The sequence below is a fragment of the Phaenicophaeus curvirostris genome, chromosome 6 (genome assembly GCF_032191515.1).
Source record: "Phaenicophaeus curvirostris isolate KB17595 chromosome 6, BPBGC_Pcur_1.0, whole genome shotgun sequence".
NCBI classification, from domain to species: domain Eukaryota; kingdom Metazoa; phylum Chordata; class Aves; order Cuculiformes; family Cuculidae; genus Phaenicophaeus; species Phaenicophaeus curvirostris.
The window spans coordinates 45,209,216-45,220,354 of record NC_091397.1 but is presented as its reverse complement, the minus strand read 5'-3'; the positions used below and the strand labels follow the sequence as shown (position 1 = coordinate 45,220,354).

General features: G+C 44.1%; 1 protein-coding gene across 1 annotated transcript; it reads left to right on the top strand.

The window, feature by feature from the left end:
• Nucleotides 1-6,147: 6,147 nt before the first annotated feature.
• LOC138722167 (C-C chemokine receptor type 8-like) lies at nt 6,148-10,736 on the top strand. Its single transcript, XM_069860049.1, is given in 4 exon segments — nt 6,148-6,184; nt 8,852-9,138; nt 9,140-9,614; nt 9,617-10,736. Coding segments are annotated over 3 exon segments (1,056 nt in total). The 5' UTR covers nt 6,148-6,184; nt 8,852-8,860; the 3' UTR covers nt 9,920-10,736.
• Nucleotides 10,737-11,139: the final 403 nt, after the last annotated feature.

Here is an 11,139-nt window from a genome sequence, read left to right as displayed (position 1 = left end):
CACCACCTTGGGAGGGGGTGCAAATGTGCTGGGGGACAGGATGCTCGAATTGACTTTGAGAGATTGAAAAGCCTGGGAGCAAAGGGCTGCGGTTCATTAAGGACAAGTGCCCACTTCTGCACAGAGGCAGGGTCAGCCAGGACAACAAACACAGGATGCGGAAGGCAGCACTTCTGGAGAAAAGGATCTGGGGCTGGCATCCAGCACAAGAGAAGCATGAATCACCAGTGCTGTGTGACTGTAAAAGAAGCAGCTACCACACGCGGGTGACTCTTACAGTCTTCTTTGCCAGGGGTAAGGCCACTGCTGGGCCTCTATATCGAGATTAAGGAAAGATTAAGGAAAACTGGATAGCCACCAAAGGAGCACAATGGCTACAATTAACAATTTAGAAAACATGACCTAAAAGGAAAAAGATGATGGAATACAAGCTATTAATAATGAAGAGAATCACGATCTTAGAATATTTTAAAGCAGCTAGAATAAAGTAGCATTTGTTTCTCCATGATCAGCGGTATGGCAAGAATAATAGTGGGACATTGCCCCTGCCTTCAAGAAAATACATGGACTACATGATCTCCCAGCGTCCCATCCAGTCCTGTTTTATGTGATTTCTCTGTTCTAAATCATTCTTGCTTGTGTCCTTCTCTGTTCTCCACCCTTAGTCAAAGCAGCATCAGATGCTAATCTGAGAGGTGCCCATGCACTGGTGTACTGAAGGTGTGGGAAAGCAAAAGCTTACAAACCTACTGCTTTAGGGTGAGAAAAAGAGCATCAGATAAGAGACAGATGGAGAAGAGTCTTGTTTGCAAGGACTCCATATGCAAGAGATGTATTTGTTTACTTCTTTTTCTCCTACAATTTCCCTGTCCTAAAACATGAGTGATAAAATCCCACTCACTGATAACGTTGTTATAAATGTGTTACCATGCTGGAAGTTTTGCAGGGCACTGATTTCTGTGTTGGTGAAACTAAGGAATTGTGCATGCTGCAGCTGTCAAAGCCATAATCCCCTTGGTTTTGGTGCCAGCAGTGAAAAGCAGAGCGTGGAGCATAGTGAACTGATCCAGACCTCGCCATGAACCTCCAGCTGCTTCTCCTGCACAAACTCAACAACAGTTTTTGGAAGACTCTCTGGTGCAGTCTTTTTTTTTCTGCACTGAGAATCTGCTGCAGGAGAAAGAGCCAAGGCAATGCCAAATAGGTTTTTTGTATTCGCATTCATCCATATCTGCATACACAAGCACTTTGTTATGGTAATACAACTCCACTTTGCTGAAGGTTGTTAATATTTTTGCTGACCAAGCTGAAAGGAAGAATAAATATTTCTGTCTGCTATCAGCAAAACATACACATCTTAGTTCTACTGGAAATTTTTTAAGCTTTGAAGTCCACCTGGTTTTGAGGAAGAAGGGTTAGAAGAAGAGGTTATTTATAAAAAAAATGCTATATTTGAAAATGAAAACCAGCAATGCTTTGTCTGGAACTTGTCAAAATAGAGTATCATGAGTCGTCTTAAATTTTTTTTCTCTTATTTGGTGGGGAGAACTTCCCCAAAAAACAGCTTGGCACTTTCAGAAATAGTTTAGTCATCCTAAATATATACTTTTGATGACAAAAAACACCAGTCACTCAGACTCTCACCCAGTCACAAATTCTCACCCAGCTCTTTGTACACAGGTGTACAGATATATCATCATTAAGAAAGGGGAACTAACCAGTCTGCCATATGGCTTATTTATACCTCTACACTAGCAGAGGTCAGATTAAACAATTTTGATTGAGATGATGTGGTCTTGGTAAGGTGGTGTGTTGATAGCTGATGCTGATAGACTCAAACATTGTGGCAATAACTGGAACAGGCAAGGACTCCTCAAAAGATAGCTCCTATGTGAGTATTTCTCCCGCATCTCCCAGGTAACTGCCAGCCCTGGGCACCCAGGGCTCAGTGTCTCCCTTGCCCATCCCCACTGCTCCGTGGAAGAGGCGTGCAAGGGATCGCCAAGGGTGCTACAGTCTGGGAAGGGCACTTGATGATCCACGCAGGCAGCAGAAACACTTGGGAGGGGTTTGTTGGGGGAGAAAAATGGCCAGGAGGAGGAATTTGGGGTGGGAGGTTCATCACAGTGCGAACTGCCACGCTGCTCTCATGCTGTGGAGAACAATCCTGCTCCAACCCCCTGCTTCTAGCTTCTCCTGCAAAGCCAAGCTGTCATCATTGCTATCCCCATCAACAGTGATGATTGCTAGTATTTTGCAAGATATTTTATCTGGGCAACCCACGATCTCTGCATATCATCCTCTGTTGCAGTTCATCCTGGTTTTGTTTCCACTGCTGAACTAAACCAATTCTTCCTTCCTCTTCTAATATGACAAAGTGAGCCCTCTGAGATGTAAAGTGAGAGCTGATTTGAAAGAAAAGGGTCTCTTTTTGACTAGACTGCTGCTCTTATTTTGCTGTCAAGCAAAGGCAGAGAAAAGGGCTCTTCTTGGGTAGGAGTGCCCTACCCAGCTGGTTATCACTGCTTTGAGATAGGTGGAAGCAGAGCATCACATCAAGGCAAACTTGTCCTCCACTTTCCAGCTAGGTGCTATAATAATGAGCAGATCCAGGAAATATTTAGTGTTTTCTTGGGAAATATCCTACTAGGTAAGGTATCTTACTCTGCTTTTATTCCTGTCGTTTCCTAATGGCTGCTACACCAACACTGGAGCCTGTGCTGTGGTGTCAGAAAGGTGCTTCCCATCCACCTTATCAAACAGCCAGAGCCAAACCAGGGCTTGTGGCTGGCACTCCTGAGGTCAAAGCAATATCCTACTGGTGGTGTCTTCTGTTACAAATGTACTTTCCTTTCTGTGTTCAAACTCAATTAGTCTAGACCATCTGTAGAAGGAAGAAGACATCTCTACAAGAACAGGCATAGCAGTTTTGCAGTAGCTATGCTGGCCATCTCCCCCAGGCTGAGGAACTGCAGTGGTGGCATGAGATGAGAAAATCCTCTGGGACTGACATCAGAGGCTGAGCTAGCATGCATGGGTGGTCCCCCCAGTGCCAGTGAGTATGTCTGGCTGTAGAAGCTGCAGATGTGCCTGTGCCATTTGTCTCACAGCAAGATTTTTTTGATCATGTCATTTGCCACAACCTTTCCGTTTAACATGGGGTTTCAATGGAGCATCAGTCCCATGACCTTGGGGCTCCAAGTAGTTTAGAGGAGTGGAAGTCTATGTTGCTCTGATGTGCTGGTCACTTTTAGGTTGACAGTTTCTTCAACTGTTTGAAGTGTTGCATGTTTTTTTTTCTCCACTGAAGCAACTTCTTCGACAGAAGATAAAACAGCAGAAACCATAACTTCAAAGTGAGAATACAAAAACTGCTGTGGTGGCAATGGCAGCAGGCACAGCTAAAGGGGAAGCGTGAACAGCATGGTGCACAATCTTGTGGAGAGTCCCCAGCACCCGCTGCAGCCACTGCAGGCTGAACCTGGTAACCATTGTCAAAACAGCAAAAGACAAACTGGAAGGTTCCTCCTTCAGTGACATTTTCCTTGTATTTTTTAACCTGGCTGGTGACTAAAACGCCTGTGCAGTGGCATTTTCACCAAGTTGGTGATGCTGCATGGCTCTCCTCTCCTACAGCATAGAGTCCTGACTGGGTGCATGGAGCATGGTGTGTTGCACTGCTCCTGTACTCAAATCCAAACTGTCCATAGGCTGGACCACTGGGGATACTAACAGTCAGTTGTCTCTGTTTTGCTGTATGGGATTACTTTTTCACGGGAAAGCCCACAAGAGTATAGAGAGACATCACTAGCTCTGGTTTTAGTGTCCAGCTAAAACTCACAGAATCACAGAATTGTTTAGGTTGGAAAAGTACTTTAGGACCATTGAATACTGGAGGATGAATTCAACTGGAGGGATACTTCAAGGCAGCTGCTGGAGAAGGGAGCTCTAGGGCAGATTGTGGTTGAGTTATTAGTAAACAGATGGGAGACCTCACTGCCCTCTGGCTCTCACCCAGCACCTTGGGAGCATCCCTGAAGCCCTAGGAGGGAGTTCCCAGTGCCTGCTGTCCCACCCCTGGCTATGAGACCTCCCGGGGTCAGGCATCCTCTTCACACACTTAACAAAGGAGCACATTACATCAGCTGACTTGCTTTCCTTCTGCAAGAAAGCTGCTCCACAGCCCCAGCCACCCTATTAGAAAACTCCCTTCAGCCCAAGGGACAACTTGTAAACATTGTTCTCATATGCCTGTGCTTTCTGTAAGGTGAGACGATCTTCCTTTTCCCTTGGAGATTTCCTCACTGGGTTGTTTGTATATAGCAAATATATTCCTTACATGACTTTGCTTCACCAGGCTGAGCCCAGCTCTCACACTGCTCCTCCCACCACCCTGTAGCCTGTCTGTACCTCTTCCTGCTCAAGTTCAGCACTTTCTAGTGTAGGTGGCATTTAACTCCTGTGTTCATATTCTACCATCTCTTGCTGGTTTACTGCATTTTCTGCTTTGTTATCCTCCTCAGATGAATTTCAAAGGGCTGCTTGTTGGCTCAGATGAAAATCCATGTTCCTCAGGGTGGCTTTTGTGTGATTCAGGATGTGGTGAATGATACTCACAGAATGAAGAAGTGTCAGGAAGGATACAGGTTGTTACAGCCTGGCTCATAGTTGATGGTGGAGAAAATCAGAAATGTATACGTCCCATCCTTTCCTCACCAGATATCCTTCTCTAAGCTTTCAAGGGAAATTCAGCATATCTACAGCTTTCAGTGTTCTGCATCTCTGAACACAAGGATGTTTATTTATGCCTATTGCACTCCAGCCCAGCAGCACTCTGTCTGCCCAGGCTCCCCTCAAATTACCTGTAGGAGAGTGAGTAAGGCTCAGCATGGGGAGAAGAATAAAATCTGCCTCTATTTCTTCCCTGCCCCCCCAACCTAGTCATCTCCCATTAGTTATCATCATCATAATTATTGCCTTTTCAGCCAACAATTGCCCAAGTCTACCTCTAAGCTGTGGGCCTCCTCTCCTATCCACCCTCATGCCTGTTGGTCAGGAATAGCACCTTTCCAAAGCCATATTTATAATCTCCTACAACTGTCTCCACTCCCTTCCTTTCACTTCCTTTAATGAATCACATCGTTTGTTACCTTTAATGAATTTTCTTCCGCTGTTGAGAAAAGCTTGGAGAGTGGCTGTATTCAAAGAACACCAACTACTCCTCAAGTAGTGCAGACCTATAAACCTTTCTGAAAGCCAGACAGGGCCAGGGACTCACTGCTCTTGGAAATCATAGTATAGTTTGGGTTGGAAAGGATCTTAAAAATCATCTAGTTCTAACTCCTCTGCCGTGGGTAGGGAGAAATGCTACATCAGACTCTAATTCTGCTGCTTCCCTCCAAAATACTGGCACCACCACAATTTTTCTTCAGTCTCCTTATTACCAAGCTGTTACCCATATGCCCAGCACAGTCCTCTCTGGTCTGCCCAAAGTACAGCGGCCAGCCATCCCCTAACTGTGGGAGTTGTCAGGGCTACTCACTTGTATCTTATCTTTCTTACTTGAACTCAAGCTCTTTTCCTTTACTTTAAGGCACTCTGCATCTTCTTGCTTGCTCCAGCTTTCTCCAACGCTCGCAGCATTTCCTCTGATGTTTCCCTGCCACACTCTTCCAGTTTCATGCCTCACTTAGCCTGGCCATGCAGAACTGCAGCTGGTGAAAATACCTGCCTGGCAGATTTCCCTATTAAAAAATTGGGAAAAAAACCCCATACTATTGACATATTTAATAATATCCTACAATTAATATTTAGAAATAGAACAAAATAAAGTTCTATTGCAACAATGTTCAAAAGTTAATTCTGAATTACAAAAGGGAAAACAGAGGCGTGCTACCTTTACCATCTTGAAAAAGAGCTGTATTTAATTTTGCAGAATGTGTTTGTAAGTGCTCTCACCTCTTTTCCTGTTTACCACAGCTATAAAACTTTCTATTTGTCCCAAAACATATCCTGTAGCTGACAGCTGCCCATTAGACAACCACATATCTCTAAAACTCAGCCATCTCCACAGTGATGGAGTAAACCTCTTGGAAACTCCCAAGCCTGGGAAAGGACAAGGGCACTGTAGGAGGAGAAGGCAACTGGGGCCGACCAAGAGAGCAGAGGTTTCTTGCTGTCAAAGGTAAAGTCCAAGCGCATTTAATGCATTATTCTTAAAAGTAATGGGCTAACTTTGGTAATCAGGGGAAAAGGACCTGCAGCAGTTGTCTCTTGATACCCTCTGGTAACCTGCTTCTGCAGTCTGACTGTTTTGCCAACTGATGCGGAGGGGGCAGAAAAAGGAAAATGCTGTGCCCTGGTCAGAAGCCATCAAAGACATTACTGGTGTAGAGGTATTCTGAAAGCCTGAGCTGGAGCATGTCCAGTCTCTGTACAGCCCAAGAAAAACACTTTTGAATTTAGCCAAACTAAGATGCATCATATCTATAAATCTATATATATGTATCTGTATCTCTCTATGTATTTATATTTCTGTGTATCTATCACACAGTATTCATTATTTTAAAAATTTCTTCTACTTTTGGTTGTTGAATATATTGACTGCTTTTAAGGGGTCCTCAACAGGTAATTTAGCAAAGCAAGCTCTTGCTGCAATGCTTACAGTCATGGTCTGTCAGGATCACACATAAAAAGCATTAGCAGGAAATATTTTCTATTCATGCGGTTGCTGCATGAACACCATTATATAATGACTCAACATCTCAGTATCTAGGGGTTTATGCATGAAAACAAAGTTGAAATTAGTAATGCAGATGTTCTACCTACAGCTGAAAATCAGATATAGGAAAGAACCACGCTCTCAACATAGATCACAGCACTGCTTTTGTCTCAACACTTGCTATTTCTGAACAAAGAACTCTGTAGGGCTGAATTTTATATTTGTAAGATGTTTCTCGGCATTGCACGTGCCAATTGGCTTTGGTGGAAATAATTCTAGTGCCACAAGAAAAGCTGAGGCAGGTCAGTGAGGCGTGAGCGGCATCCATTCTTGGAGCAGAGGACAAACACTTGACTTCAGAAACCCTGTGCACTCTGGATACAGATTCTCCTGCTTCTCTGCATAAGGTGGCACAGCCAAGCAAGAAGGGGCGAACTCTAATTCCTTCCTCATCTTCACCTTTCTCTCTCTTCTCATATAACTGAACAGCAAGTTTTAACTCAGAAGAGCAAGTCCTCTACTTTCATTGAATTAATCACTGTCATTCATATTATTGTTACAGCTTTGTAAAAATGCTTATTACAAATTATTCTTCTCTCCAGGAAACCCTTTGTCTTTGAAGCTCTTTCAAGATGTGATCAAACTGTATGTAAGATAACATAGGTGCAGTGCACATTAAACATGCAAATGTCTTAGCAGTGACAAGGCAAACTCCTTCAAAACAGTGTCTTTGGAAAGAACTATTACCTCTTCAAATGTGAACTCTTAACTCCATAAATCCCCTTCTACAGGTGTCTTTAACTAAATGATAACCACTTCAAAGCCAAGCCATCTTCTAAACTCTGTTTTCAACACCACTAGCACCTGAAGTTCCATCTCAGCAGACATTGTCACTGGCAGCAAACTATGCTTCTTAAAAAAAAACGTCAAATATATAAAAGCAGATATTTAACACTATATTATTTGCCACAAATCTTTCTTGTTCCAGGCTGCAAAAGACAAGGCTACATAAATAGCAAAGTAACAGGATCCTTTTCCTTCCCAACCAGTTCTTGGAAGAGCTTTCAGAATTAAAGAGGAAATTTTCAATGGCCGTCTAAGGAGATGACACCAGTGGTAACTACTTCCAGCCTGTATTTATATTCCTCTGGGTGACTAGGAACACTGGAAAATTTGTAAACTTTGATAATTTACCCAAACTTGCATACAACAATAACCACTCTGACAGGTGTCATGAGGTGGTACCTAAAAAAGAACAAAAGGGTGCCTAAAGCACTAACTTACTTTTGGAGAGCAGGTCAGACTATTTTGAAGCTGTCTTTATCTCAGTTCTTCAGAAATGACAGAGAGGAAGCACCTCTTCATATTGTTTCAGTTTCCTCTAAATTAGAAAACTGAAGTTGGGAAGAACAGGCAGGAGCCATAAACTGCTCTGGTTTAGCATAGGCAGAGCCAAGCTGATCATCACCTAAGCTAGAGGCCAGTGACAACCTCACTGCAGAATCCAGAGCTCAGCATTGCAAGCGCTGCTGTGTAGCTCTGTGGACTCCTTGTTGCTGCCAAGGTTTTTCGTATACAGTCCTGCACCCAGCCATGGAAAACTGGCTTACGTGTCTCTGTGCCAGTATCAAGCCCTGAGCAGCTCAGCTAAAAATGTGGTTATGCTGCTGGGTGATGGCTTCTTCAGTCAAGACATGTTTCTAAGTGTCTTCTTGTTACAGGCAAAACGCTTCCTCACCTTAGGGAGCACAAGAAAATCCAGATTCTTGGACCAGATGCAGTTTTTCTACCATTTTGCGTGAGTATGACTATTCAGAGCACAATTTTTTTTGCTGTCACTGTGACAATGAGAGACTAACTCACTGGCAACAAGGCAGTTTCGGGGAAACTGAGAGCATCCCATTGTTTATAATTACACACGTATAGGAATGATTGGGAGGCTGTGGGTGCAGCCTTGTGGGTGGTACAGCTGCTCTTGCCCAGCCAGTGAGACTGAGACTGCATTTTGCAGTCCATCTCTGACTGGAGGCTGGTCCATGAGTTTGATGCAGCACAGAGAGAGGCAGGAGCCACCCTAGGAGTCCTGTGTCAGGACAGCCAGCCATTTATCCCTTGTTCTTTCCTGCACAGGTACCCAAGATGAATCCCATAAGCCTGTTCCTTGGCACAAAAGAATATGACTATGGATATGATGAAAACACTGCCCTATTCAATGAAGAAAACAGCTTTCACAGGTTCAAATCCCTCTTTCTGCCAGTCCTTTACTGCCTTGTGTTTGCCTTCTGCCTTCTGGGAAACTCCTTGGTCCTCTGAGTTCTCCTGACCTGGAAAAGGCTGACAACAATGACCGACATTTGCCCGCTGAACCTTGCAGCTTCTGATCTCTTTGTTGTGCAACTCCCTTTCCAAGCCCACTATGCTTCAGACCAGCGGGCTTTTTGGCAATGCTATGTGCAAGATAATGGCTGGCATTTATTACAGAGGTTTTTATAGCAGTATTTTCTTTATAACCCTCATGAGGATAGACAGGTATATAGCAATTGTCCATGCTTTCTATGCCATAAGGATACGGAGGGTGTCTTGCAGCATAATTATCAGTTTAATCCTGTGGCTGGTGGCTGGCTTGGCTTCTGTACCCAACATCATGTTCAACCAGCAGGTGGAAATTGAGCAGCCTGTGCAGTGTGTCTCTAAATACCCTGCAGGCAACAATATCTGGAAGGCTGTTTCTCAGTTTGCAGCCAATATCTTAGGCCTCTTGATTCCCCTTAGCATCCTCATTTGGTGCTACTCCCAGATACTGAAAAACCTGCAAAGATGTGAAAATCGGAACAAGATCAAGGCAATCAAAATCATTTTCATCATCGTCATTGTTTTCTTCCTCTTCTGGAGAGTCCTCCCTTCAACATCGCACTGTTCCTAGACTCCCTGAAGAGCCTGCACATCATCAGTGGCTACAAGGCAAGTCACCAGATAGCCCTGGCCCTGCAGCTAACAAAAACGATCTCCTTCATCCACTGCTGCCTCAACCCTGTGATCTATGACTTTGCTGGAACAACGTTCAAGGCCCATCTTAAAAGACTATTTCAGTCCTCTGTCTGTGTTCCTTCCAGCCCTGTCGGAGATGCAGGGGATGGTCAGTCTTTTTCAGCACCCAGCCATCTCTCTGGCTGCTCTGACCGAGCAGGGGTCCTGTGAGCCCACCTGACCTGCTGTCTTCTGGTGTGAGAAGTTGGCTTAAGCTCTGACACAGTCCTGGACATTGTACCATGTGTGCAGCATCATCCTGAGAGGGCCAGGATACCTATGCCTCATTTTGGCATATTCTGCGGACTACAGCAGAATAAATGGCATTGATATTTTCCAAAGAGCACTGATGCTTTTGTGAGATGGTGACTCTACAAGCTTGCCATAGAATGACTTTTAGTTGAGTTCCAGAGCTGGTTTAATACATTCCAGCAAGGAGAGTACTCCCTCTTTATGATTCTCTGCTGACGAAAGTATTGCTTCTGCCTCACCCCCAAATATGCTATGCCATGCGATGCATCTCTCCATACCTGGGACAAGCGTTGAACACCCCTCCGGGAGGTGGGGAAGAGGATAGACGTGGTTTTACTTCATATCGCAAAGACAGAATAACCTCACCTACTGCCACCATCCCTGCTTCACTTCAGCTCCCAGATACAGAGGCCCCTCAGCTCAAGGCCCTGTTGTTTTGCTGTGGAACACTCCCAGGGGCATGGCTGGGGGGACCCTGGAGCCGCTGCCACCCAAAGCAGCCTTTGGAGATCATGCCTTCAAAAACAGAGCGATGCCTCCAGGTGCCCCCTATACTGGTTTCTCATAGAGGCCCATATATTTGAACATGTTGTTATCAAAGCAGCTTGGTAGTCTGCATCCCTGCTGGAGGTGTGGACCCTCCAACTTGGTGCCCCAGTGCTTGCTCCTAAATGTAAACACCACAAAATGGCATGTAGCACATACGCCCTGTCTCTTTTTTCTATACATCATTATTATTGGCCATTTTAGAGACGCTTTCTTTGAATAAACATGTTAACTGTATCTTTTTATGTCTTGGCTCCCGTAAGTCTTTCTAATGACTCACAAATCTAGACTGATATCATAAAAGGATGTTTTTACTGATTTTTGAGTTGGTATCACACAAAATACTTATGATGGAATTGATAGGTACACTAAAGCTCTTCAGCGAAATAAGTCTTGCCTCCACTTTCCTGCAGAGAAAGATTTGTTCTCAAAATCCCAATAAAAACTCACAGTGAAAAAAAATAGCATCTATGTTGAGGTAAAATTAATTCAAATAGAGTTTTAAGAGTTCAACAAGAAGAACTCAGTCTGGGTATTGTAAAAGATTATATTTCCTAGACTATTAAAAATTTTATATGTTTGCTTAGTTCTAC